The sequence below is a fragment of the Clavelina lepadiformis genome, chromosome 1 (genome assembly GCF_947623445.1).
Source record: "Clavelina lepadiformis chromosome 1, kaClaLepa1.1, whole genome shotgun sequence".
NCBI lineage: Eukaryota > Metazoa > Chordata > Ascidiacea > Aplousobranchia > Clavelinidae > Clavelina > Clavelina lepadiformis.
Genome location: NC_135240.1, coordinates 28340705 through 28367795, shown reverse-complemented (window position 1 = coordinate 28367795; position 27091 = coordinate 28340705). Strand labels below are relative to the sequence as shown.

General features: G+C 39.9%; 6 protein-coding genes across 8 annotated transcripts; 4 read left to right on the top strand and 2 right to left on the bottom strand.

The window, feature by feature from the left end:
• On the top strand, positions 1-3695 carry LOC143463426 (small ribosomal subunit protein uS3-like). The gene is made up of 5 exons (XM_076961897.1): positions 1-122; positions 1326-1550; positions 2467-2561; positions 3057-3244; positions 3414-3695. The coding sequence occupies exons 1-5, from the start codon at positions 93-95 to the stop codon at positions 3656-3658; spliced, it is 783 nt and encodes a 260-aa protein (XP_076818012.1). The 5' UTR covers positions 1-92; the 3' UTR covers positions 3659-3695.
• A 2417-nt stretch (positions 3696-6112) lies between these two features.
• Positions 6113-7089, top strand: LOC143471657 (small integral membrane protein 20-like). The gene is made up of 2 exons (XM_076969906.1): positions 6113-6438; positions 6550-7089. The coding sequence occupies exons 1-2, from the start codon at positions 6261-6263 to the stop codon at positions 6666-6668; spliced, it is 297 nt and encodes a 98-aa protein (XP_076826021.1). The 5' UTR covers positions 6113-6260; the 3' UTR covers positions 6669-7089.
• Positions 7090-7789: 700 nt separating this feature from the next.
• On the bottom strand, positions 7790-9470 carry LOC143471641 (large ribosomal subunit protein eL31-like). The gene is made up of 4 exons (XM_076969905.1): positions 9446-9470; positions 8841-8944; positions 8233-8358; positions 7790-7952 (listed from the first exon to the last, which is right to left on the bottom strand). Exons 2-4 carry the CDS (start codon positions 8942-8944, stop codon positions 7805-7807), a joined length of 378 nt encoding a protein of 125 aa, XP_076826020.1. The 5' UTR covers positions 9446-9470; the 3' UTR covers positions 7790-7804.
• A 2079-nt stretch (positions 9471-11549) lies between these two features.
• Positions 11550-13529, top strand: LOC143471625 (small ribosomal subunit protein uS15m-like). Its single transcript, XM_076969904.1, has one exon. The coding sequence runs from the start codon at positions 12536-12538 to the stop codon at positions 13268-13270; it is 735 nt and encodes a 244-aa protein (XP_076826019.1). The 5' UTR covers positions 11550-12535; the 3' UTR covers positions 13271-13529.
• On the top strand, positions 13490-26779 carry LOC143471547 (WD repeat-containing protein 19-like). Of its 2 annotated transcripts, none has more exons than XM_076969898.1 (27): positions 13490-13627; positions 13711-13871; positions 14115-14293; positions 14395-14540; positions 14608-14721; positions 14846-15040; positions 15167-15329; positions 15424-15541; positions 15618-15787; positions 15903-16003; positions 16074-16196; positions 16391-16524; positions 16655-16818; positions 16911-17080; positions 17339-17538; positions 17654-17875; positions 18273-18447; positions 18582-18722; positions 18963-19165; positions 19264-19369; positions 19502-19630; positions 19795-19944; positions 20019-20149; positions 20341-20513; positions 24733-24883; positions 24947-25076; positions 26168-26779. In XM_076969898.1, exons 1-27 carry the CDS (start codon positions 13622-13624, stop codon positions 26348-26350), a joined length of 4038 nt encoding a protein of 1345 aa, XP_076826013.1. In that variant the 5' UTR covers positions 13490-13621; the 3' UTR covers positions 26351-26779. The 2 variants fall into 2 exon arrangements, with proteins under 2 accessions (XP_076826013.1, XP_076826012.1); XM_076969897.1 differs by having other exon boundaries at positions 15897-16003.
• On the bottom strand, positions 20708-24483 carry LOC143471573 (organic cation transporter protein-like). Of its 2 annotated transcripts, XM_076969900.1 has the most exons (12): positions 24072-24483; positions 23812-24011; positions 23665-23750; positions 23325-23588; positions 23097-23251; positions 22777-22945; positions 22567-22698; positions 22344-22454; positions 22061-22275; positions 21887-21995; positions 21686-21816; positions 20708-21558 (listed from the first exon to the last, which is right to left on the bottom strand). In XM_076969900.1, the coding sequence occupies exons 2-12, from the start codon at positions 23989-23991 to the stop codon at positions 21356-21358; spliced, it is 1755 nt and encodes a 584-aa protein (XP_076826015.1). In that variant the 5' UTR covers positions 23992-24011; positions 24072-24483; the 3' UTR covers positions 20708-21355. The 2 variants fall into 2 exon arrangements, with proteins under 2 accessions (XP_076826015.1, XP_076826014.1); XM_076969899.1 differs by having other exon boundaries at positions 23812-24483.
• Positions 26780-27091: the final 312 nt, after the last annotated feature.

Here is a 27091-nt window from a genome sequence, read left to right as displayed (position 1 = left end):
GTAAAATGTTTTATAAAATGTGATTTCTATGTTAAAGGACAACTCTTCAGGCTGCTTTCCTAAATCTTTCTCTCTTTACAAGAATCGCCAGTATGGCAGCGCCTATGTCAAAAAAGAGGAAGGTATGTTTGTAATATGTGGACTTACTTGTAATGTGTACGTGCAATAAAGGCGATATGATTCTTGGAATACCTCTGTACGGTTGTTAAGTTATTTATTTTGTACTGATGTTGTTTTATTGGGCAGATGTTTTCGGATTATATGCAGTTGGTTGGGTCAATACCAGAAGGTTAGACTCGCGTAAGCAATTTTAGAAATAAAAAGACAATTTATATCTAGTTGTACATGTGCAAAAGTGTACTAGTTTATGCACAAGCCTCTAATTTAAATTTCTGTGTGAAATTTTTAATTTAGTCAAAACAGGCTGAATACTTTGAAAGATCATTGCAATAGGCAACAATGTGCGATCTTTTTTACGTATTTCTTGTACGTTTCCACTGCATGGAAAGAAATTAATATCGTTTGTTTTTCGTTTTTGTTAGTAAGGGATCAAAAAATTAGCTGACCACCAATGTTCCCTCTAATTTTTCACGAGTCTGAGCAAACACACTAACTCCCTGAGCGGTCCCTTGGACCACTGTGAGCAACATCAAACGAGCCACGTGCGCACTGTGGCAATTATTATGCGTTTATTTTATTTTCAATTCAGGTTGGATTTTTTCCTTGTGCGCAGCACAGATTTTCTTGTGCGCGGAGACTGTGTCAGCAGTGCGCATTTGCGCGCGCAGCTTAGAGGGAACATTGCTGGCCACTATAAATGAGACATATCAAAATTTAGCCAGCAGTCAATGACAGGAAAAGCAGTAAAGCGATAAGGCTTAAAGCATGCAAGAATGATGTTAACACATGATAAAAAACGAATAATGGTTGTCACGGCCACTAAACCTAACATGCAAATAACAAAAATATGTGATGCAGTTATTTAAATTTGACACTGATGCAGCGTTGTAATTAGAAGCTAATAGCAGAAATGTGCATCAGTGACATGGTAACAACTACGAACAATAATTTGGTTAAGATTAATGCAGCTGGATGGCGAAAAAACACAATCCCAAGGTTGGGAGATGATATAGAAAAAATTAATGTATTAATTCTTAATCCTGGTGTGCAAGTGCAAAATAAAAGACTCCCACAGATGTATTTCATGTTTTTGTCTGAATGCGCTTATTATATTTATTCATTGATTTGTGCAAAATAAGTTATTCATCGAAGTATAAATTATCCTGCCTGTGGTGGTTAATCATTTATCACTGTTTTGTGCTCAGTTTGTCCTCGATGGTCTCTTCAAAGCGGAGTTGAACGAACTTCTATGGAGGGAACTTGCTGAAGATGGCTACAGTGGTGTCGAAGTTCGCGTCACTCCTTCAAGGACAGAAATCATCATCCTTGCCACTCGAACGCAGAATGTTCTCGGCGAGAAGGGACGAAGAATCCGAGAGTTGACTGCAATGGTCCAGAAGCGATTCAAATTCAAAGCTGATGCCGTAGAGGTGAGGCTTCAATTTTCTATTTGAAAAATGGGTTTTCGAGTTAAGGTGTGCGTGTCATGATTAGGTTTTGTAAAAATCCATGAAAGGATAAATCTTAAGTTGTTTCGGTTATTACAAACTAGATGTGCAAACTTTTTGCGATGTTTTAATGAAACTGTTGTAATTTTTATGATATATATATATGTGTATGTATGTAATTTGTATGGTATTGGTTTGCCTTTAACAATTTTGAATGTCGATCAAAACTGGATGTAGATGCATGTTATTTAATAAGTAACTCTACTGTAAATGGAGGTCAAGCTGGGGTGTTTCATTTGTTATCACATCACCATGATAATAACGTTGAAGGACGATAGTTTTTAAGAGAGCAGTGCAAAACTAAGAGACCAAACTCGTGTTGACAGAAAGTTATATAACATAATGTACAAGATATATTTTTTTATAGTGCTGTGTGAATAAAGTTGGAGAAACAATAACGCATGTGCAGAAAAATGTAGACACGAAAGTTTTGTGTCTACATTTTGCAAGTTCTAGTGTATGTTACAAATCACCATGCCTTTATTTTGCCACATTTCTTTAAGAAAATGTTTGATGCGTGAATAACATTTATGTATTTTTAATTGTTCATGTTATGAACTACAGTCCTTGGTTTGTGATTTTAATATAACAATATGTGCATTTGGTATGACCGGTATGCACTTATACTTAGTAGTGTGTCCTCGCATTACATAACTGCTGCTGCTTGTGTAAATGATGATTTTGAATGCCCCTGTCTGAATTGTTATGCTGATAACTTAGTCACATTCATTCTGATGCACATGAGCAGTTCAAAGCCAAATGCACTTCTGTTGTTAGTAAGGGATATATTTTATTGTGTTTATTTATGTTAACTAACCACTGTTAAATTGTATTACAGCTGTACGCTGAGAAGGTCGCAAATCGTGGTCTCTGTGCGACTGCTCAGTGCGAATCACTTCGTTACAAGCTTCTTGGAGGTCTCGCAGTTCGAAGGTGACCCCTAACAAGTATTTTTTATTGTGACAGGACATGATTTGATATCGAGAAATGAAAATCATTTTAGTTTTGAAAATTTGTATCAGAATGAAAGGTTTTTAGAAGATGATTTTATAAAACAGTTTTTGTTCTATGTGAAGATCTACTGCTAGTGTTGAGAACTAAACCGCAACCATTTTGTTAATGTGTAAATAAAGTTTGACAAGCAAGACTTTCAAACTGAACAGTGAACATCATGCAACCACATTGTGCATGAAATGAAAGCAATTAATATTGTTATTGGATTGTCCCGTCATTATGGACACTGTTATTTATGTTGTCAGTGATTATGAAGTGTTCTTGATGATGAAACGTGAATGCCCCTGTCTGAAGTGAAACAATGTTGTTAAACCACGTCATTTATTCTGATTTTGAACACTTCCTCATGGTCCACTGCTCCTGTCATTTCTCATCTGAGATTAACTATTTCAACTATGTCTGTATTTGATCCAGGGCTTGCTATGGTGTTCTTCGTTTCATCATGGAGTCTGGTGCCAAGGGATGCGAAGTCGTCGTTTCCGGCAAGTTGAGGGGACAGAGAGCCAAATCGATGAAGTTCGTCGACGGTTTGATGATCCACTCTGGTAACCCGGTGCGTGACTACGTGGACACGGCTGTACGACACGTTCTGCTCAGACAAGGCAAGTCGTTGTTAGATGTTGCAGTAGCATGGAATGTTGCAAATGATGTTCTCACGATGGTCTTCGTAACACAAATTGACGATGACATTTTAACCCATCTGATGCAAGTTTATGTTTATCAAGTTCAAGGAGAATTTACGAGCGGATTTTAACAAGTTCATTGTTCCAGGTGTGCTCGGGATCAAGGTCAAGATTATGTTGCCTTGGGACCCCAATGGGAAAATTGGCCCCAAAAAGCCCCTGCCGGATAACGTGAGCATCGTTGAACCCAAGGAAGAGGAACCCATAACTGGACCTAAGAGCGAGCCAAAGGGAGCGAAGCCTGTTGCAGATCCTATGGCTGCCCCACAGCAAACCCCGATGCCCCCAATTCAACCGGTGGTTCCCCCAACTCAGACCATGCCACCACAATAAGTGCATTTTTGCGCCGTAATAAAAAGTTGCTCGACAAGTTTTACGATTTCCTTTTAACCAGAGTCGGTAAGATATGGCTGTTGGTATTTCAGAAGGATGTTTGGTTCCAGAACTTTGCCAAAGCTTACAGGGTGGTAATCTAATCAGACGAATGCTGTAGATATTTTTCTTAAACATAAGTCGCATTGGATGAGTGGAGCAGGCGGTTGGTGACATTGTCATAAAGCAAAGTAGATAGATTGCAGATACTTAATGAGCTAACATATCTAGCAGTAGAACAAGCAAATACAATGTCAAGCTTCTGTGGATTAATTTTGCCAAGATTTGATTGAAGAAGGAAACGCGTTAAACAATGAATGGGCGTTTGATATATTTTTCATTATTTCTGTTAGTTTTTTGGATAGATACAATAACAGGTGTTAACTGTCTCTTATCCATGCATTAGGTCTATGGCATAGTGATTACATTAACAGTGGCAGTACATGAACAGCCATATATATGTATGGTTTACGCCACCCGATTCGTCTGCTTTCCGCCCATTCAAATGGGTGAAAATGCGGTAATTTTTTCCCATTCGAATGGCAGGAAATATGCCTTTCTTACCCTAGAGTAAGATATATGCATTTGGAAAGGGGAGATGTTTACTTCGGCAGAAATATGGTTTGTGGGAAACCCCATTGCTGAAAGCAGGTCCATTTTAATAGGCGAATGGGGTTCACAAACCATACTTCTTCCGAAGTCAACTTCTCCCCATTCCAAATGCATATATCTTACTCTAGGTCTAGAGCAGTGGTTCCCAACCTTTTTTGGTGTCGGGGCCGAATTTCAAACTTCAGAGTACGTATGGAGCCGCTTGAAAAGACTCAAGTAATTATAACGAAAATTTTAAAGCATGAAATCATGTACCAACGAATAGCAACACTAACAAGAAAAATAACACAAATCAATTTAATGTCCAACTTGGCATTGGCTTTGAGCTTTAACAACTTTGTCAAATCGATGCGCAATTGTGGTTTAGGATTCAGGAGGCGGTTTATGATTCACAATAAGTAGACAATGGACCATTCACAGCAGTATAAAGTAGGCTACAAGGTGTAACTGTAAGATGTAAAATGAAAAATTTGTAAACAATTTTGACCTAACGCTATAAATTTTGACCAATTTTTGACTTTTTTTGACAACTCAAAAATTAATCGCCCTAATTGTTGCAAATAGATTTTTTATTTTTTTGTGGGATTTTCAGGAGTCATTGAGAGCCGCAAGAAAGCTACCTTGGAGCCGCATGCGGCTCTAAGAGCCGCGGTTGGGAACCACTGGTCTAGAGTAAGAAAGGCATATTTCCTACCATTCGAATGGGGAAAAATTCCCGTACTCTGAACCATTTCAATGGGCGGATAGTAGACGAATGGGGCGTTTACGCACTAAATGTAAAATCCTTTCTTAAATATGACATCTTATAATGATACAAGTTGATAAATTACCAATCTTAAATATTCTAGATGTAGTTAAATATGAGTCAAAATTAAAGCCCTCAAGATAAATTAGCCTTTGACATAATGTTAGCCCCGATGTTTACAAAGTGAAGTAAACATTGACAAAAAATAAATGATATTGTGAGTCGTTTTAAGTTGTGGTTTGGAGACAGTTCTACTTCGTATATTCATGATGCAGGTATTACACAGATAGTATCGGTCCCTTCAATATTTAGCGCACACACGAGCACATGCATCTGCTCCTACAATCATTGAACCATCTATTAAAAATGTGCTCCTATGTTAGTTTCAGAAAAGGAACAAGATCCACCCGGGATCAAAGTCAAAAATATTGAAATAAGACCTTCATCAGATGGGATAAAACCGAAATCGTAATAAGTTAAGTATGGATCATGTATGAGAAATCATTGCTTTAATGGAATTAACCTATTTTAAATTTTTCTGGTGAGGATTTTATTCTATTCTTGATATAAAAACGTGTAACTTTAATAAAGGTTTAATAAAAATGTTGTTTTTGATAAATTTATGATTTATTTATTTATCTTTAGTGGTCTTAATTTATTACATAATTGTTCTCTAGGGCGGCGGTAGAAGAAAGCAGACAGCAACGAAGCAATTTGTTTCGTGTAACCTTGGGAGTTGGGCTTGTTGGGCTTCTGCTGGTTAAAGGCTTAAATCCGTAAACTGTTTAAGACTTTTTGTCCAAAATACGCGCTTGACTTTCAAGGCTATTGTTGTCTTTAATATTTTCCTGGTCTTTTATACAAGTGCGCAACCACAGGATGCCTTTGTATATTAAGCCTATAGGCCTACTATACTCAAATTGTTACGTCATCTGGTTGTGCACTTGTATACTAGGCCTAATATTTCTTATAAATTTTTATCGTTGATGAGAGTTGGTTGGTTTATTGAAGCACAAGTGAGTAGAAAAGGTGTTATTTAGGCTAAGCCTGTTGTTTGTCGCAGATCACTTTTTCATTAACTTTACTAGACTACCCACCCTGCCTCAATCAAATGTTTCCACGTAAATAAATCGGTGTTAAACATTTTTAAGTAACTTTATATTTGTAACATTTATATTTGCGCTGTGCTTAGACGTTCATTTAGTTATGGTGCTTTTGGATAAGTTTTTGTACCAAAAGCAGATTAAAAAACCTGACCTTCGAGTCAGAACTGGATTTGGAAGAAGAACTAATGGACTGTTGCCAGTCTTAGGATTGGTGATTGCAGTTGGACTTGCATTCTATCCTATATACATTTTGCCTCTTTATCATCCAGAAAGATACCGTAAGCATTCAGTTATTTTGCTATTTTTATTACTTAAAGTTTAGATTTCATGATTTGATAAAAAAGTTGCCAAATTATTTCAAGCATTTATTTAAAATTTTATTTTTGCAGAGCAAGTTCAGGAAGAAGCAAGGAAGGGAATAACTCAGGAGGAAGTTCAGCCCGGGGATATGCGGGTTTGGTCAAACCCATTTGAACCCAAACCTGACTTAGATAAAAAATCGGAGTAATTATGTTCCCATCTACCAAGAAGCAACCTGAAACTGGCGTCATAGCTCATATGAAAAGACTTTGCCCAGAGATTTTACTCACAACAACCACACTATGTTATTTTATGTTGTCATGTTTCATTTTTGAAAAAAATTTGCTGATTTTTTATCCAGTCACAACCACTTTGGTCTTCGTGAGCCTTCACAGCGTCATTGAATTCATTGTGTTCAGATATATGTGGAGTTGGTGTAAGCCAGCGGAACCAGGATTCAATTTCAAATTTAGATCCAAGACCAAAATGCATGAGTGGGTCAAAGGGTTCATGATGTTCGCAACTTGTTGGCTCACAAGTCACATTATTTGTGTGTTATTTGGAGCACCATTGCTAAGTATGGTGATGGAGACCACGTCATGGGCTAGCTTGGTGGCTGTCCTGATAACAATACCTGGTTTATGCTTGTTTGGGGTGGACGTTGAAAAATGGTACCAAGTGATTGTTTGCGGGGAATACAAAAGCCAAGATGAAAGGTTTATCTACATCCAGACACTTGGTGTCGTGTTGGGAAGCTGGGCTTCGGCCATCGTCATTCCACTAGACTGGGACAGACCGTGGCAGACTTGGCCAATACCCTGTGTGGTGGGCTGCATCACTGGATATCTCTGTGCTGTTACGGTCAGTTGTGTGTTGACAGTTAAAGAAATGAAAACTGCGAAGATACGGTGATCGTGTTAAGTTATAATGCAAGAATTACTGTAATAAAAATATTTCATCAATTTCGGGTTGTTTCACATTGGAACTCATATTATGGTACTGGATTAATTATCACTGATGTATCATTTTTCTTTCCTTCTTGCATTTTAACCCATATATGTCCAGGTATGACCAATGTTGCTAAAACTGTATCATTTTTCATCATCGCTTTTGAGGGAGATAATTTCTGGATGACAACAATAAATCACCACACAAGCACTACGACACACTGCACCGTCTAAAAATGGAGTTTTTTCACTGAATTTGAGCACATCATGTTTGACATGATGTGAACATCATTAAAATAATGACCCTACTTTTGGCCCAACAAGACATTTAGTTGTCCCTGTCCATTACAGCAGATTAGAAAAAAAACAACACTCGCACAAATAATATGAATAGAATTTATTCATCAGCGTCAACATTTACAGTGTTGAGTCCTTTGAAAGATGTGACTGGCACATGGGTGACAAGAGTGTAAAGTTTGTTAACAGAATCTTCGTCTTCGTTTCTCTTACGTGCCAATCGAACTCGAATCCGATAAGGAACGTTTCTAAAAAGAATAAATGAAGCAATTATCCATTTATCTTGTCATGACATCGTGGTGGGTGTTGAAGTAGTGACAGCATACAGAGCATCAAATGGTAATACACAAAACACCAAAAAAGGAAATAAAAGTTGCTTTAGAAAGTTTAAAACATACAAGATAAACAATTATTTATCAATGTTAAAAACTAGCACAACCACTTGGATCATCATCATATTTACAACAATAGAATATCAAATTCTGTGTTTCCACACTATATTATTCGTGCCCATGCATTGCATAATACCTGACGCCTTGGGACCACACGGCTTTGTTGAGTCGAGTGTCGATTCTCACGTCTTTTGTTCCCATCATTTTAAGAGCAAACTTTCGGATCTCTTTAACAGCGCGAGGTGCACGCTTCTTGAATCCCCTGAAACGAAGGAAGTTCAGTAAATTACGATGAAAAACTTGAACGCAGCTTCAGCCAGTCTGTGTGAAAATGTCAGAAAGTTCTTGAGCTGTTATCAACAAAGAAATAATAACAGCCTCAAAGCTAACTGGGTTGATCTAGCAAGCTTTCTAGAAACAGCTCTACACATAAGTAGGTTGTTGCTGGTAACCTGCTACTTAAATCCAAATACTCTACTGGAAAGTTTGTATTTCATGTTAAGGTTAAATTTGTACCCTGCGTATCTTATAGTATATGCAGAATAATATATTCTGCGTCAGTATATTGGCATATAAGCTAACTTTCTGCATCGAAGAAATCTGGTGCAATCAAACTTTCCAGTAGGATTATATAGGTCCGATTATAAACTGTCTCAGGTAAAATAATGTACAATACCATGAAACAAATGATTAACGTTGTCAAAGTCAAATTATCACAGACAAGTAATGAAACTAAAGCATTACATTCCGTGGACTCTTTTATGGAGGTGGATGGTGTACTCCCTGGTCACCACATCCTTCATCGCTTTCATGCCGGACCTTCCTTTCTTGTCCTTTTTCGACACCATCTGTGAGAAAATATGAAGTTGTTAACAACGATTATTTACGATCGTTGGCTCCAAACTAGTTGACTCACTGTGCAACAAAATATAACAATTTACATTTGATGAGTTGTGTCAGAATGTTCCAAACCCCTAAACCTGCTATAAACCATTTCAATAGCAGACTCAAACAAGAATGGATTTGCTGTTGCAAGTATTCTAGAAATGACACCCACAGATATCAGTGGGCCATTGCTGGTAACTTGCGAATGTTAACGAGCAAATAGACAAAGACTACTTCATGTGAAGTTATTTGTTATGAGGAAGATTTTTGCTTACATTAGGCCAGTACTGGCCAACAAAGTACAAAGGCAATTTAACAACCACCAGAATGCTTTTTCTTGAATTGAAGCGATGTACTAGTCATATTAAAATTGCTACAGGCTTAAACAAACTAAGTATCGTCAACATGAGTCCTTACGCTCATGATTAAACACGATAAAGTACTTAATTATTCTTTCTACCCACCTTCCCTGGACGCTAACAGCAAAAGAAAACTTAATCATCTCGACACCATGGCGAAAAATTTCTACAACCATTCATGACGTCATAGCAATAAATTTATTAGATCAGTAAAAAGTTTTTAAATACGGTTGAATATTTTTTGCAGCTTCATTTGCGAATCAAACAAAACAGTTTTACGTTTAAACATTTTGATAAATTGCAGTTAGATATAATCTTGGATTTGTAGATACTTCAAAAGGTTCGATGCAGTAAAATTCAAGCTAAAAAATTATCATTAGCTATTATTAAATTTTCAAAAATTTTAACTTCTTCATGTATCGTTTTCTAAAATGCAATACATTAATCAAATTATATATTTTAATGCTTCCATCTTTTATTAGAAATATATCGTTTAAATTATAGTAAACACTTAACTGACCGTTTGTTATTAATTGTTAATTTATGGTTGATCGGTCATTCATAAGTTTTAGCCATAGATATCTTATACATAAAAACATTTTCGGGATAGTCAAGACGTAATGAGTGAATGTTTGAAAATAATTTTATATATGTTCGTTGACATAACAACAAAGACAAAATTGGAACCACAACGTGTTAAGCTCGTTCATGTTTTATTTGCAAATTTAAAAGGTATTGCCTAGTGGACATGTTTTTTTCCTTTCCCTAGACTTGATTTTCCTGGAAGAACTTTCGTCAAAGTACAGGCCAAATATTTTGTACCAACTTTTACCTCTATCTGCGAAATTTGACTGAACCACGGAGCTTAAAGCTTGGAATAAATCTTGTCTACGTTTTTTTCATATCACGTGAATTCAGTTTTGCAAATAGGAGCAAAACTTTGTGTTGCATTTTCAAAACATCCTCATCATCATCATCTGCTGCTAAGGTTAACCGACACCAATTTGTGTTACCTTTAGGAAAAAATAACTTATTAATCCTCTTTAATATCAATCGTATTAAATTGCAATGCCATGGTAATCGTTAATGTGGTTTAACTATATACCATAATGGTTAAGTTCTTTATATACCGTGTTTGTAACAGCATCTATTTTGCATCCTATTTTTTACTCGTTGGTACTATACTCTACGTTGGTCTTATACCTTAACTTAAATATTGTGAAAAAGATATTCTTTGGCTGCCGCTGGCTATATTGCCAACTAGAGATATGTGGCTAACTCACACCTCAAAGGTTGTAAGCAGCTGTGCGTTTATGAAGTGTTTTTTGGAAGTAACTTCTTCTTGGTGCAGTTTTAGCGGCAAGCGGGGTTTAGTGGTCGTGCTAGTTATTATCAGTAATTATCTCCTTAAATATTTTTCAGCACTTTTTCCCATTCATTAGTGCTTGCTAGGAATTACTAATAACAAGATACAAGGCATAATAACAAGAAGTTCAAGGCACAATTGGCAAAATTTTTGTGCTTTACCAGTTGTACCTTGTGTTTGAATGTTGTATTATGTTAAATACATGTTCTTAAATTAATTAAATTTTGTGATTAGGACAAAATATAAACTTTTTGAGAAATCGTAGCTTTTTTAATTTCTTATTCGACAACACTGACTGTGATTCGAAATTTTTACGTACATCTAGTAGTGTTTTATAAGACTTGCAAGCAACATTAAAAAATAATTTATGAAGTTTAGTTTTCAAGTAATCGGCTAAGGCCGACCAAAGTGTGAAACATGCAGTTAACATGTTTGCACAGTAATAAGCTGTAGTCGTCGCAAACTATTTCATTTTTTTGTTAAACTGTCAAAATTTGTTACAGTGTATTGCCCAAACCTGTTCTTTTGCAGTGGTGGCACGTCAACAACAGCAGCCTGTCAATTACTGACCAGTAAACAATAACAGGGATGTGCTATTTGGAAACAGCTGCTTATGAACAAACACAATCTTTGAATACATTCTTGCCTCTCCAAGTCACTTATCGGCAACAGCAACTATATGACGTCCCGATTAACAAAGTTCAGCAACCACCTGACGTCGTTAATAGCAGGCTGCTATTCGTGGAAACTTTTGCATGTGCTCAGTTAAAACTTATCGACTCATGTAATGCTTGCTGGTTTGATCAGCTTGATTTAAGTTGCATACATCGGTAGTGTCTTACCAGCCCAGGCTAGATTATGTAGAAATAGTAGAATACCTGGTTGGAAGAGTTGAACAAGTTCGATTGCCGGTCAGAACTTTGGCGCAAGGGTTCTTGACAATCATTTTCTCAGAGTTGTATTTTTGCCAGGGTTTAGAGGAGACAATTTACTGAGCTGTTCTTATTGCGAGATCATTTCGCTGGCAGGCTGGTGTTCTGATAAACTATATTTTCCACAGTACTAGCACGCATGCAGCACTGCCAGACTATAAAAGAGAGTACCTACCGGTAGGCGGTAGCGTACTGGACTTCACTAGTGTGAACGTTAGCATAGGATGGTACGCATCTGGCATGATTGGTACTACGCTATACTAAAGCAAAGTGCCCTTATATTCATTAGCCTAATCATTAAGCTTTTCAAATTTTTTGCGATTGGTGGTAAGGTAAGGTAAGAGATTAGACCTACTTATCTTTTAATTATTACTGCACTGGCCGTAGTGGAAAGTGTGACACCCGCACACCGAGTATTTTACTCACCACGCCGATTTATAAAAATTATCAAAAAGAAATTTTCCAATGAGTCTTGAAAATTTAGTTTTCCAACTATTACAATAGTCAAGTATTCTGTCAAGTAGTCAAAATCTGTGATTTTAAATGCACAGTAAGTTTGTCTTGACAATACCAACCTATAAAGTTTGGCCTGGATGGGGAATTTCTTCGTGCAAAAAGCTTGGAACCATTTTTTCCGTGCATAATTTGCTGTTTTTATGAACTTATGATGAGAAATTTTATTTGTTTTAAAATGAAGATTCAGTGTTCATTTTTTCTAAATTAAAAAACAACAGTTTTTCCTATCATCCTCCATCTCCTTTCATAATCTACCTGTGTTTAACAACTCGCCACTTGACTTAGTCATGGAAAATACTCCATTCCTTTAAAAAAAATCAACATCTAAAAGCCTTCTAAATCTTGTGCATATTGTTAAGTGATCTGACTTAAGATTTCCTGATGTTGAAATCATCTCTGTTCTGTCTTCGTCGATTTGACAAAAGGCTTCTAATCGGTTCATTGGAATGGAAGCGTTCAGCGGCATCAAAAATTACGAAGCCTTCGAAACTTTCTCGGTTCAAACCTGATAACTTCTTCAAGGATGTTGACAGATCTCGGCTGATGGTTCAGTACGAAAGTATACCGGAACTAGATGCCGCAGATGAACGAGTCAAAAAGTTATTTACGATTGCTTACGGGAATTCTAATGATGTGTATCGGAAAAAAAATGAGATTCTAAAATCTAAACTTCAACTTCGTGCCACTGGTAGCTGTGCATCTGTTGTGGACCGGATTGTGCAGCTTACAGTTGATATTAAAGTTGCACAAAAGCGATATTTTTTAAACCGAACTAAGTTCAAGCGATTTAAGTTTCGATTTTACAATCTCTATAACAAACGTGCTGAGCTTTTGGAAGAGTTACGAACATACCACTACGAAGTGTATGTTCAAATTTTGGAAACTTTTGATATCAAACATCAGTTTGAGCCTGAGTACAGAATCGGTAAAGCTCCACTTGCTGATGAGGTGGCCGACATGAGAATACGATCGTTTGCCCACTCAAGAAATCTCGAGGCCCAGAAGGAAGCAAGATGGGACACATTGAGCGACGCAATACAAGGATTTAAAGAGCAGCTCGAAAAAGGAGAACTTGCTCTTAAAGACGAATCAGAGAATATGTATGATGTGAAATGATTGCTTCACATCTTGCAGAGATGTTGATTGTTTCTTTGCTTTCAGGAGAATGAATGAATATATTAGCGATTGCATTTGTTTCACTTTGCTGTTTGTTAAATTTGCAATTATTTTAAATGAAGGATATTTGACAATTTTAGGATTTATAATTTCTTCCCGAATTGTTACTAGTGCCATTGTTTTCAATTTATTTTGTTTTACTGACATGCTGCCCGTGATTATGAACAGTAAAATTTAACTTGTTATAAAATGAATTCAGCTTTCTTAGGCGGTGTGGAAATAAAATATATGGTGCTGCACTTGGCAAGTCTATAGGTTGTTTCTGCTCGTACATTGACCTACACAGTCAAAATGCAGGTGATTGGTGACTTGATATTTAGTTTAACTCAGTTCCCTTGTTGAGTGTTTTTCAATAAAATGTTTACTCTTTGTCTCCTCAGCGCATGTTCACTCTCAAGGAACGTATCCACGGCTCCGATGCCCCGTTGCTCTTTCGCTGGCAGCAGACTCTGGGGAATTACCTTGCCACCACAGGCCAGGACCACGTGGTGAGGATATGGGACAGACATGGACAACTTGAAGAGGAAATCCATCTTGCTGGGTCATTATCTTCTAATTTTCATGAAGGATTTGTTCTGTTTGCAATAACTATGTTTTTCCCTTGAATATTATTGAATGTGGTAATGGGGACGTGGCATGAAAATGATAAATTGTTTCACAAAAACTGCGGAGGAATTCTTTTAAAAAAAAGTTCATTAAACCGTGAGCAATAATCCCTCTTAAATAAATTAGATAATTCACATTCGGGTTCTTTGCTGTCAATGAACTTGTGCAAATTGTATAGAAACTACACGGCAATGGAGTGGGACAGGGATGGTGACGTGCTCTGCAGTGTCTGTGAGAAGAGCAGCTCACTTCACATGTGGGACGCAAACCAGAAGAAAGTGATAAAAGTGGAAAGTGGGGCCAAGGACACTTTGACATTTTTATCTTGGTCTAAAAATGATCTCCATCTTGCCGTAGGTAAAGTCATTTTATCTACCATCACGAAAATTTATATGGTTGTTAAAAAGTGATTTTATGTAATATTGGTTAAGTAATAAATGGTACCGGTGTACTTAAAGGAACCACAAAAGGGAATCTGATTCTTTATGATCATAAAATTGGAAGAAAAGTTCCAATTCTAGGAAAGCACAACAAAAAAATATTCACCGGGAACTGGAGCAATGACAACAAGCTTGCTCTTGGTGGGATGGACAACATGGTCACTGTAAGTACACAAGCAACTTGAATTGTAATGATTGTGAAGATGATTGCGGCAATTTTTGTGTCTTCAGGTGAGTGACGTGAATGGAAAAACATTGAACCAGTTTTCAGTTCGAGATCAGCCGAGTCTGGTGAAATTCTCCGTCATGAAGGAAGGAAGTAGAGTTGAGACAGTCGACAACACTGTGAGCAAAGTTTTCTAAAATTTAATCTTCCCTTCTTTTCTGATAACTTGTTTGCCAGAACTCGATTAAAATGACGTACCAACTATGAATCATTTTGACAAACTTATCATGACCTTAACCCCAGGTAAGCCTTGTTGTTGGCAAAAAGACACTTTTCTTCTACAAACTCTATGACCCCGACAACAAGGTTGAGCTTGCCTTCCAGTCACAGTACGGCAAAATCGAAGCTTACGAGTGGTATGGTGACGGATATGTCATGATCGGTTTCTCTCACGGCAACTTTGTTGCAATATCAACACATTCAAAAGAAATAGGACATGTAAGCTTCTTGCGGTTTGAAAATAGTTTAAACACACAATCTGCTCATGTTTCACTCAATTAGTGGATGATGATATGTCAGGAATGAGATGAAATTTAATGTTCGGTGATTTTTTTTTAAACTCAGGAATTGTTTCTGGTTCGTAATCACCATGACTACCTATCATCCATCGCAATATCACCCGTGCTGAAATATGCTGCCTCGTGCGGTGACACAAGCATCAGAATTCACGACTTGCGAGAACTTTCTGAGATCAACGCCATCATCAATATCGAGGATGAGCCAAAAGGTGAGATAGAAATCTGAAGCTGCAATCTGTGGAATCGTTCAAGTTATTAGATTGTGGATTAGTTTTTGTTTCTATGAAATTAATTATTTTCCAGGTTTAAAAGAAATCCAGTGGACGACGGATGGCCAGTTATTGGCTGTTTCCACTGCTCGTGGTGGTCTACATTGTTACCTCACAAAGCTTCCTATGCTAGGCGACACTTTTGGAACAAAGTACGAGCAAACTATAATTTGCATATTTTAAAAGTGTCTCATTTGATCCATGTCACAATGAGCATTGTTTTGTCAGAATGGCTTACCTCACATCCCTCCTTGAAGTGACCGTGGTCAATAACGTCGAAGGGGATCCCCCCATGGTGGTCGGGATCGACGTGGAGCCAGCTTTCGTGGCTTGTGGGCCGTACCATGTTGCAGTTGGCATGAACAACAGGGCGTGGTTCTATCCACTCACGGAAGGGGGTTTGTTGCATCATAATCTTAATTTAAGACTTGTGCAACTTTCCCCATTTAAAGCCCACCTTGTTATTATAGCAAGGAAATGTTGTTAGAACAATCTAAAAATTTCTAGAAACAGCAAAATCAAAGGACCACGAATACCTGGGCACCATCGACAACATGAGTCTCAACGCGGATTACGCAGCCGTACTTTTCGAGGGGAAAGTCCAGCTTCATGCGGTAAGTTTTTAAATCTCATGACAATTTGTACAAATTCATCTCCTCACTTTCAAAATTTGACTGGCACCAGATCAACCACGACCTTCACACTGCTGTTGAGGAAAGAGAGACAAAGTTGTTCCCGGAGAGACCGGAATTTGGTAAAATTCTCTCCTCTGCTCTCACAAACGACTTCCTCGTTTATGCAACTGATGTAAGTTCTTGAAAGTTTGTGACGAATGATGTTTATCTTTGTTTACAGGGGTATTCTACAATATTCCAGCGTTATAATTCCCTGTGTTGCCTCCAAGTAACTTCTCTTGTTACCTCTATATCCTACCTCTATACCATCCTTGATATTGATCTTTGGAAGTAGTAGAGCAACATAATTATTTGATGTCTCTTTAGACCGGTTCTCTCCACTTCTTCTTCATCGAAGACTGGATTCAAGTTAACATATTTCACCACATGACGACAATAAAGAGTATCTATCCTGACACTAGTGGGAGCCATGTAGCGTTGATAGACGACAAAGGCGAGGGGTGAGACAAGTTCTTGCATCAAAACTATGCCGTGTTCACCATAATCCATAAAAGAAGGGAAAACTTCACATAACATCAATGAAACTATCGAGGCCACCGTGAGTATTGCTCAGTGTGAGTTGCTTTGCAGTGTGATCTACAACCCTGTGAATGACTCGACCTTGGAGATCCCTTCCCTGCCTTCCAATGTGCAGGGCTTGCTGTGGGAGAACAATCCATTCGACAAGGGGGTGTTCATCGTGCACGACGACGTTGATATTTACACCTACTTATTTCACCGGGAAAGCATTAAAGGTAAAGCCCCACAGATGCATGACAGGCATGACAAGCACAAATGTTGATCAGCATTGGCATTTACAAGAGTGTCTGTGCACTTATGTTATCAGGTCCCCATGTTTCTTTGGTTGGCAAGACCCACTTACCGTTCACACAGAAGCCATTGTTACTTCACAATGGTTCACTGACGCTCCAGTTGGCGAGTGGGAAAACAACGTCGCTTCTTCTCGACACTCACTCGTTCTTGAAAGTTTCTGAAGAAAACAACGAGCAACAAGTGGTGAGATTCTGATGTTTAGGTCATCAAGTTAGTCTGGTGGCTCTCACTTACTTGAAACGCTCGTCAAAAGCTAAGTAAATAATTAAAGGTGACCTTGCAGTGTAAAGCACCAGACGATTGAGATTTTTATATTGTGGTGGGAGTGCATAAAAGAAGTCATTGTGATGTTGCTGATTACTTTGACAATTTTAACACATTGCACTCGAGCATGTTGACAATTTCTTTGTCCATGAATCACATCTTGTTGATTGTTTTCAGAGCAATCGAAAAGCTCTGGAGCAAGCAGTCTCCTTGCACCGGTGGAGGGAGGCGTGGAAGATCTGCTCCACACTCGATGACAAGCAATCTTGGTTCCGACTCGGAGCATCCGCGATCCACGCCCTCGATGTTGATCTCGCGATCCGAGTCTATCGTTGCCTCTCCGATGCCGGCATGGTGCTGGCTCTTGAGAAATTGAGGTTTGCATCCGTGGTGAAGTATTTTGTTGACTAATTTCTTCATACAGCTTCGTGTTTTAATCAATGGAGTTTAGAGATGTAGTTCTTAATTTCCTGGAACGTCTTAACAACGCAGAGATGTAGAGGACAGCAACTTACTTGCCGGCTCTCTAGCGTCCTACATCGGCGAATTCGATCTTGCCCAGGATCTGCTGCTAGCATCAAGCCACCCGGTGGCAGCATTGGACTTACGTCGGGACCTAATGGACTGGGACGTGGCCCTTCAACTTGCAAACAGACTGGATATGAAGCAGATACCGTACATCGCCAAGGAATACGGCCAGCAACTTGAATTCACGTCAGTAGTTGAGCTTGTTCCTTATTACACTGTAGTTGTTTGCGTTATTCTTGGAATGGTCACCTCGTCTCTTGGGATGAATATTTTGTCTCTGATGCTGAGATAATTCCAACCATCTTCTGCTGTTTACTTCATCATTTTGGTCATTTCTTTAATTTTCTACGGTATCATTGCCCAAAATATCAAAATTATATGAAAACACCAGAGTCGATCAAATCGACAAATTACTGTTTTTAACCTCTTGTCTATTTGGTGGAAGGTATCTGCGCTTTCCTAAATATTTCAATAATGCACCAGTGGTTACACCAGTGGATATGGATACAATGTTCCCAGCATGTGCAGACGTGATCCAGAAATTTTCATTGAAATTTGCATGTAATGTTTAATTTTGAAATAGTGGCAACTACACTGCTGCATTGAGCAATTATGAAAAGGCAGTTACAAGGAAAGCGAATTATAAATCGCACGACGAGATATGTATGGCTGGGATGGCGAGAACGTCACTTCGGTTGGGTGACATCAGACGTGGTGTGCACCTCGCAATGCAACATCCAGGCCGATCTCTCAAGAAGGTGACGTTCTATGCCGCTATGTTGTTACTTATCTAGGCATGTCTATGGATCTTTCTACTTTTTTTTGACAAATAATTAAAACAATCACTGGTTTAGAAGTTATATCCACATCACTGAAGATATTTTTCCAACAGGAATGTGGCGCAATACTGGAGGGCATGAAGCAATATGCAGAGGCAGCCGTCCTCTTTGAAAAGGGGGATTTTTTTGACAAAGCGGCCGCCGTTAACATCAAATGCAAGAACTGGGTCAAAGTTGGGCAACTACTACCCAAGGTGTGGCATTATGATGTCGCTGTTGTGCACAATACGTTGTTTATGAGCTAAGACTGGTGTAAAGCATGAAGAGAATTTATAAATATATCTGAGGTCTACGTGAGTTTACATAGAAGTTGCATCTTCCTGCTTAAAAGATGTGATTTTGCATTTGTATAATCATTAATCACCAAATCATTGGAACTCAGACCTGAACATTGCATTAACTTTGTTCAACGTGGTCGCGCTTAAATTGCTCAGGTCACCTCCCTGAAGATTCATCTCCAATACGCCAAAGCCAAGGAAGTGGATGGAAAGTATCCTGAGGCAGCAGAAGCTTACCATAACGCGAAGGATTTCGACAATGAGATCAGGATATATCTTGACCACCTGAGGGACCCAGAGAAAGCGGTTAAAATCGTGAAGGAAAGCGGTTCAACGGAGGGCGCAAAGATGGTTGCAAGGTGGGTTGAGAAATGCAGCCGTGCAGTGATGGCCCGCATGTGATTTTGGTTGAACGAAATATTTTCATGTGTTTGCTTGATTTTGAAAATTTATGTAGGTTCTTCATCAAACTTGGAGACTTTGGTTCCGCGATCCAATTCCTTGTTTTGTCAAAATGCAACGAGGAGGCTTTCCAGATGGCACAACAACACGGACAGATGGAGGTGGGGATTGTGATGTAATAATGCGCAATAGTGTTGCTGAGTCACGCCTTCAGAAGATAACATTCATGATATATTTTGCCTTGTGATGTGGTTGTATGTGTCGATTTTTTCAAGTCTTGGATTGTTTTGCAGACGTATGCTGAGATAGTTGGCGATGATGCAACAATGGAAGATTTTAAGAGCATCGCCGTTCATTTTGAGAACGACAAGAACCATTTCATGGCCGGGAAGTTTTTCACGAAATGCAGAGAATACGCGAGGGTCGGTCTTTGGCATATCACCATCAACACTCATTGTCGTTATATGACATCATCATTATTAGCAGTCGTGATATGAAAAGCCCTTTATGTCACAGACAATACAAATTTTTTGTCAAATTTCACTCAGGCTCGAGAAATAATTCACTTTTGTGACAATATTTCCAGGCATTGAAGCATTTCCTCAAATCATCTCCCTTCAACGATGGACAGGAGGCGTTGGAGGAAGCGATCAAAGCCGTCGCAATCGCGAAAGACAACAACCTCACGCAGAAACTCATCGATTTCCTTCTCGGGGAAGCTGATGGAAAGCCAAGGGTAATATTTCACGCACCAGCTCCTATTTTCTTCTGCATTTCAACTGTGTTTATGATTTCTATGTTTTGGTCAAGGATCCGAAATATCTCTTCAAATTGTACATCGCGATTGAGCATTACAGCGAAGCGGCTCGAACTGCGATTATCATTTCCAAGGAGGAGCAGAACAACGGGAACTACAGACTCGCCCACAACCTGCTCTTCAGGTAATCTCGTTAACCTCAGCTCACATTTGAGCTTCCGACATGTGCCGTGATGCTGGCCGGCAATTGCTGAATGCCGTAGAAATGTTTTTCAAGAAAGTTGTTTCATCTCACTAATTCCGACATCGGAAAGCAACCGATCATTTGTATTGACATGAAACCTCCGAGGTATTAATCCTACATCTTCCTCACAGCATGATGAAGGAGCTTAGAGCTCGGAAGATAAAGATTCCGTTGGAGATGGAGAGCAACCTCATGATCCTCCACTCCTACATCTTGGTCAAGAGCCACGTGAAGCGCGGCGATCATCTGAAGGCCGCCCGGATGCTGATTCGCGTCGCTGAGAACATTTCAAAGTTTCCTGAACGTGAGTGCTTCGTTACAGACCTTCTTTTTTACGTTGGTAACGTTTACGTTTTTTACGTTACGTAACGTTTACGTTTTTTACGTTACGTTTTCTAGGAATGGTCTATTTTGTTAACTTTGTTAGGCTCATGACTTGGCTGGTTCTTTGTCTGGCTCGTGGCTGAACTTGATATGATGAAACGTCGTTATATTGTATTAGGTATATTTATTATACATAGCTAACACTGCGCCACATACCATTATATAAACGATGCTAGTAGTAATATGAATGGGAATATATGCAAGTGTACATTTGCTTAACTACTCTTAATATTGACAAGTTAATCGCAAAAAGGTAGCAACGTTTAAAGCATTGTGTGCTCCAGATACAGTGAATGGTTTTATAAGTGAGAGTCAGCTGTATTGGACTGGTGTGCAGGGTTTTTTTAAGGTTTGGTTTGGGTGACCGCTAAGTAGTTTTAAGAGACCGCAAGTGCTTCATTTAAATACCAAAGTAGTTGCAAGTCCAAATTTTGGGAAACCGCTGGAGAAATTTGGGGGACCGTTTCGGTCCCCCAAAACACCTTAAAAAAAACACTGCTGGTGTGCATGCGATTTTCAATTTAAATCATAAGCTTCAAACTGAGCTTTGGCAAACAGAAACATTCGACTGTTCCAATTCACCTTATACCAGCATGTGCAGTTCTGGAAGTCTTGTCTGTTAACATAGGAACGATGCAAGTGACAGCGAGCTCGTGGAAACAGAGTAAATTTAACATTATGCGGAGTGTTTAGCTGATAAGTGTCAATGGTTGATTCGTTTCTATTTTACATTGGGCCGATCAAGCTCTTCATTACTTTGTCTCATTCTAAAACTCTGTTTGCAACAGGTTCGTAAATTTTCTTCGAAGAATTTTCTCTCTTTTGATCTTCCTCTTTTGCTCCAAATATTTTCTTCGCGACAACCTGGAACGGACTCTTCTGATCCATCCCGAACGTCTCTCCTTCTTCCAAAGTCTCCGGAAGTCTGATCCCAAGAACCTCGGGCAGAGTGAGAGCAAGTAAACCTGCCAAGAATACAACATCACTGCCACGTTCAGGAGGAGCTGGAAGCCGTGCTCCCACTCATTTGACTAAACTGTGGGAGGCGTGATTTGGAAGTGAGCTTTGAGAGTAAAGATCTTGTTCAATTACCTCCGATGATGGACATTGCTCCGAAGACGCAGTACGGAAGAGCTTCCTCGACCGAGGAAAGCATCGCGACGAACGGAGACACAATTCCACCGACACGAGCAAAGCTGCTGCACACCCCGATTCCCACGTTCCTGTTAAACAGGTCACAAGGTCACACTCTAGCGCGCTCTAGTGCATGGTTGAATAGCAGACATGTCGTACCTGACAGGGGTAGGATAAAGCTCCGTGGTGTAGATGTAAGCGGCACCAAATGCGGCAGAAATCGCGAATTTTCCCATCATCGAGAGGATGACATTGAGCCAGAGCAACTCTGCGAAGATTACAAATGATGGGGAAGATGTCAAACTCCACCAGAGATGATGTCCCGGACCTCACCTGGTGGCACGAAGAGCATGGCGGTGCAGGCGATCCCTGCCATGATGAGAGATGCTGATAAGGACGGCCTTCTTCCCCATCTCTCTATGACCGGGATGCAGAGGAAGACTGCCGGGATCTCCACCACTCCGCTGAGGAAGAGATTCAAGAAAGGGTCACCTCCAAGTTCAGCCGAGTTCAAGGTCAAGCCGTAATACACGCACGCACATACCAACCTGATGACGCAATCGTGGTCATTATTACGTTTTGTGTTAACGAAATTCCATTGTGATGTCATACTCACCAACAGTAGAACATTTTGAGCGATCTTGCCCTAAGGTTGGGAGTCTTCAGAAGGTCGAGTGGTCCGTACTTCTTCCCGGCTTGCTCGCTTTCCTGGTTCTCGCTTATTGTGCTATTATGACGTAACAATGGTAGGATACGTCATGAATTGTGTGCTGACTGGGCAAACAACGCAATAACTTGCTTCGTCCCTGGTATAATTCAGGTAAGTTTTAGGGGCTTACCCTTTGGCAATATTGTCAAGGTTGACGACTTCCTCCATCTCTTCTGCTCCCTTCACCAACTTCCGCACCACCCTGCCCGCATCCTCGTATCTTCCTCTCGATATGAGCCACCGCGGAGACTCGAACACGATCCTTTGTTACATCGGTCTGACTTAACAATAAGTGATTCGTGATGTCACAACCGTGATATGAATGTTGTTGGTCACTCACCAGTAGTACGTCACCATTCCTAATAAGGGCAAGGAGAGGAGCAGTTGTAATTTTCTCCACACCCGCACGAGATACCCATATAAGGCGAGAAGGCAGAATCCTGCCGCGAACATCGCCTGGCAAGTCTGCCCCGCCCTGACCCGGTATTGTGGCGGGACAATCTCAGCCGCTGTGACGTAATAATATTTCATCATGAAATGTTTATTACGTCTGACAAAGTGATGCCAATAATCAAATTTTTTTAATTTTCTGTCTTAACTATCCTGAAATTGCCGGTGAAATACGTCGCTTGATGAGGTCATAATGCAAGTGCGGCTCACCCATGACGTAGCATGACATAAACACCGGAAATATGCACGAACCAGCCAATGAGCGAAGGACAACGAACAAAGCGTAAGAATTGGCAAATGAAACCGCTACAGCGAAGAAACCGCCGGTCAGCGCGGAGGCGAGGATCGCCAGTTTCCGCCCGAATCTAGATAAAACCGGATCAGTCCAGTCAAATTAAGCATTGTTTTTTAATAATGACGTAATAATCATCTGCTTACCTGTCTGACACTTGACCCCACAACGTGCAGCCAATCAGCACGCCGAGCATGAAGAAAGATTGTGCGAGGTGGGTCTTGTAACTTTCCCCACAAATCAGCCCGAACTCGTTCACAACGGTTGATGCAAACGTCGAATTTTCCTCGAAACTCCAATTCTTGCATTCGACGGTTGTCAAGTTTTCTCTCCGGCTATTGGTCACATTTATGGGCACGCTGCTGTCATTCCACCAATAGGAACACTCCTCTGTCCCGTCCAGGTCAAATCTTTGCAAATTATGACACTAACTTCACTCAGTTCTGTTACCTCGAGTGTGTATTTGCGCACGAATCGTTATGATACCTCTGGCAGGTGTCAAGTTGATTGTCGTTCGCGTTCCATGGCACGAGCAACATCGTTTGCCTCAAGCCCCAACTTCTGTTGCATTTCTGCGGGAAAAAAAGCACATTTTATGCGAAACATCGGGCCACTTAATTTGATTCTTCAGACCTTTACGAGCTCTTCTTCCCGCGGAAGTTTACATCTTCTACCGATGTCCGCACCAAGGAAGACCATGGCTCCCATTTGACTCCCAACCAGGACGGCAGGAATCATCATCAAGATCATCTGCTGCCACTGGCGGGCGCTCAAGCGCTCCATATTCTCAAGTATGACGTCAAGTTCAACCATTGTGATGTGATTACGACTCTCTAAATACAGAGAATCTGCGTCACAAAAGTAGAAGAAACTGTGAATAGTCTTGCTTTTACCTGTGCGCTCTCTCAATCTTTCCTCTGAAAACTTTGTTAGTGTTCGAGTTATTTATCACAAGTTCTGTCACAATTTCGACTCTTCTTCTACTGAGCGTACTTCATCAACTTGCTCAAATTAATTTGGTCGGTTTCGAGTCGTGCGAAGTTTGATTGAAATTGAATGATCGAATCTCGGATTTAATATCCTGTGCCACGTCATCTAATTCTCGTTTCTATCGACCCAGGTCGCGATCACGACGACAATTTGAGTTTTATCGTTGTCGAAAATAGATGATCGCACTTAGCGCGACATTCGCAACTATGGGATCGTACAATTTCAACTTTTCACTGCGTCGTTTTTGTAAATTACGCTTTTTTACACAAGCGCCTATGATGTAATAGTCTTGTTTCGGTTTACTTGAAGGTTTTACTTTGGCCTGACCGACGCAACCCCTCATATGAAGCTGCAACGCGATAACGCATGATTATGAAGTCATTATTTGTTTTTCGTCATTATAAGCTCCCCCCACTGTGAGGTCATTCGAGGTCGCTTGATGTTGGTGCGAACTTAGATAATTTTGCAGCATCGATTTTCCCAGAACGCAAACATTGATTGTTACGTCATAATAGCGCCCGCTGTGACAAAGGATGTGGGATTAATTATTGCTTCATAATGCAGATATTGTTCCTATTCTGACGTCAACTGTGATCGAATGCCACAAGTCCGGGCTTAGAAGTTCGAGTTTCAGTTACGCGGCGATGTTGATGCGGCCCGAGTATAGGAACAAGGTCGACCCCAAGTATAAGAAGAAGATCGAACAGATAGTCCGGTGAGTTGGAATTGCGTCACTTCCCCGAGCACATTATGACGACATAACTTCGCTTTTTTGCAGGAAAAGTGGCGGGAAAGCGGAAGACGAGGAGGAAATGACGTCACCGTGTCCATATTGCCAGTTTGAATTGACCGAGAGCGAGCTTGTCTGTCCAAGCTGCAGGAACAACATTCCTTACTGCATAGCCACGGTAAGCTGTTAGTAGATGCATGGCGGCATCCAGCGGAAGCTAAGTACAGTAGAATTCGCCTATAGTGACTTCGGCTATAGTGACACCTGTTGCAAAGTCCCGTTTGCAAACCATATGTTTTACATAGAAATGACTTCGCCTATAGTGACTTCGTGTATAAGAACACTTTGCTTATAGTGACACCACATTTCTGTCCCTTGGGCTCAAAAATTTCCGTATAAGGACACTCGTTAGTTTGTGATGCAATAATATATACTTTATCCATGCGCAAGCAAGATGATAGAAAAGGTTTATGAGCAGGCTTCATAATTGTGATTTAATAAAAGCGTAGGCTACTGTGGCTGCTAGCCTTGTTCCAGGCTTTTGTTCTTGTGAGTTGTGATCAGGTTGATTGTCATTGTATAGTTTGTCGATCTAGCAACAATCGCTATGTACAGTACAATAGAACTTGCATATAATGGACACGTGTATCACGAATAACCGTATACAACGGACTAATTCTCCAGTCCCTTTGAGGAAAACAATGTAAAATACCTCGTATATAACGGATATCGCATATTACGGACAAATTTCGCTGGTCCCGACTGGTCCGTTATATGCGAGTTCTACTGTAGTCATCTGCGGCCATTTTACCTTGACTTCGTCTATAGTGACACTTCGCTTATAGTGACACTTTTTCCGCGGTCCCTTCAGGTGTCACTATAGGCGAATTCTACTGTACTATGTTGCTTCACACAAGATGGCGCCGAAGCGTTTGCTTTATGCAGTGCTTGTCAACCGGGTGTACTGTGCATGCCAGAATGTATCAAAGTTTGGCAAACCTAAAAACTTTAAACACTCGCAACGTTTTCTGCTTCTTACCCCTGCTGTGAGAAGTGGGCAGGCTTCTGTGCAACGAGCAAGCCAGGACATGACAGAGCTGAGTGAATTCGTGGGAAAATACAAAGAGCGCGTGTGGTTGGCAAGCACTGCCGGTGTCTACTTGCTGGTCACTACCAAGCTATATATTCTACAGTTTGATTTAGCTCTTTTTGTTCTGTGAAATCCCACGAGATTACGTAATTATTTTGGTTATGACGTAATAATCACAGGGTCGTCACGTAGTTCGTACAAATATGACGTCATGTCCGAGATGCGACTTCCCGGCGTTGTACAGCGAAATGCAGAGGTTTCTGGAAGCGGAAGCGGCATGTCCGATGTGCTCGGAGAAAGTGAACCCGGATGACCTTGGTGTGGTGAAGAATCCAGACAAATATCTGCCCGGTCCCACTTAATTCGACGTGGCTGAGTTTGTTTCATGGTTACTGTAGAATTCTTGGTGCTTCAAACGTTCAGTTCAGTCTTTCAGATGTTTTTAGAAATCTTCGGTAGAATTCGCTGCTTCTGCGTCCAACACTTTGCTTAAATTTTGTGAATCTCCGCTGCTTTGTGCACAAGCACGTTGTGAAGATTATTTGAAAATCTTTTCGTAATTCAAATTATTTCGTACATTCCAGGCACTGTGTGGCCCGTGGTGACGGATTTGTGCATCGGATTAATCCATTTCTTAACATTCTTCTATGGTTTAAAGCTCGCTTTTGTTAAAACAATTTAATCTGTTTTAGTGTAAATATTTTTAATTAGCTTTTAGCCATTTCTATTTATATTTTTTTGCAGAATTTATTGGCGCCGTTTTGTGTCCAAATATATTCTTATTTTCTGTATCTTTGACGTCTTATAAACTTAGCACCAGCATGAAGAGTCATCGTAGGCGGCTGTTGCGTCCAGGGCTGAATGCTTGCGCTTGTGTCGGTTGCAGTAACAGTTATTTCGAGCTGTTCAACTCTTTACGCAGTCGCTTAAGCCGCAGTTGTTCAAAACTTTATTTAAACTATCACAGGTTCGATTTATTTTAAAGATCTTTTCTGTGATTGAAATTAAACTTTTTAAAATCGTCGAAGCGCTCCACCGCGATGATCCCTGGACTGAGATTTACAAGAATCAAATACACAACAATCGTCGTCATCAAACAATGG

Excerpts from the sequence above, each read along its gene's own strand:
- LOC143463426 (XM_076961897.1), top strand. The coding sequence starts at position 93 with ATGGCAGCGCCTATGTCAAAAAAGAGGAAG. Across the intron at positions 123-1,325 it reads CTATGTCAAAAAAGAGGAAG|TTTGTCCTCGATGGTCTCTT; the intron begins GTATGTTTGTAA and ends TTTTGTGCTCAG. Across the intron at positions 1,551-2,466 it reads TCAAAGCTGATGCCGTAGAG|CTGTACGCTGAGAAGGTCGC; the intron begins GTGAGGCTTCAA and ends ATTGTATTACAG.
- LOC143471657 (XM_076969906.1), top strand. The coding sequence starts at position 6,261 with ATGGTGCTTTTGGATAAGTTTTTGTACCAAAAGCAGATTAAAAAACCT. Across the intron at positions 6,439-6,549 it reads TTATCATCCAGAAAGATACC|AGCAAGTTCAGGAAGAAGCA; the intron begins GTAAGCATTCAG and ends TTATTTTTGCAG.
- LOC143471641 (XM_076969905.1), bottom strand. The coding sequence starts at position 8,944 with ATGGTGTCGAAAAAGGACAAGAAAGGAAGGTCCGGCATGAAAGCGATG. Across the intron at positions 8,359-8,840 it reads CATAAAAGAGTCCACGGAAT|GGGATTCAAGAAGCGTGCAC; the intron begins GTAATGCTTTAG and ends CCTTCGTTTCAG. Across the intron at positions 7,953-8,232 it reads GTGTGGTCCCAAGGCGTCAG|AAACGTTCCTTATCGGATTC; the intron begins GTATTATGCAAT and ends TATTCTTTTTAG.
- LOC143471625 (XM_076969904.1), top strand. The coding sequence starts at position 12,536 with ATGTTGAAATCATCTCTGTTCTGTCTTCGTCGATTTGACAAAAGGCTT.
- LOC143471547 (XM_076969897.1), top strand. Across the intron at positions 14,722-14,845 it reads TTGAGACAGTCGACAACACT|GTAAGCCTTGTTGTTGGCAA; the intron begins GTGAGCAAAGTT and ends CCTTAACCCCAG. Across the intron at positions 17,876-18,272 it reads GGCCAGCAACTTGAATTCAC|TGGCAACTACACTGCTGCAT; the intron begins GTCAGTAGTTGA and ends ATTTTGAAATAG.
- LOC143471573 (XM_076969899.1), bottom strand. The coding sequence starts at position 23,991 with ATGGTTGAACTTGACGTCATACTTGAGAATATGGAGCGCTTGAGCGCC. Across the intron at positions 23,252-23,324 it reads TGGGGTCAAGTGTCAGACAG|ATTCGGGCGGAAACTGGCGA; the intron begins GTAAGCAGATGA and ends GGTTTTATCTAG. Across the intron at positions 21,996-22,060 it reads CATGCTCTTCGTGCCACCAG|AGTTGCTCTGGCTCAATGTC; the intron begins GTGAGGTCCGGG and ends TAATCTTCGCAG.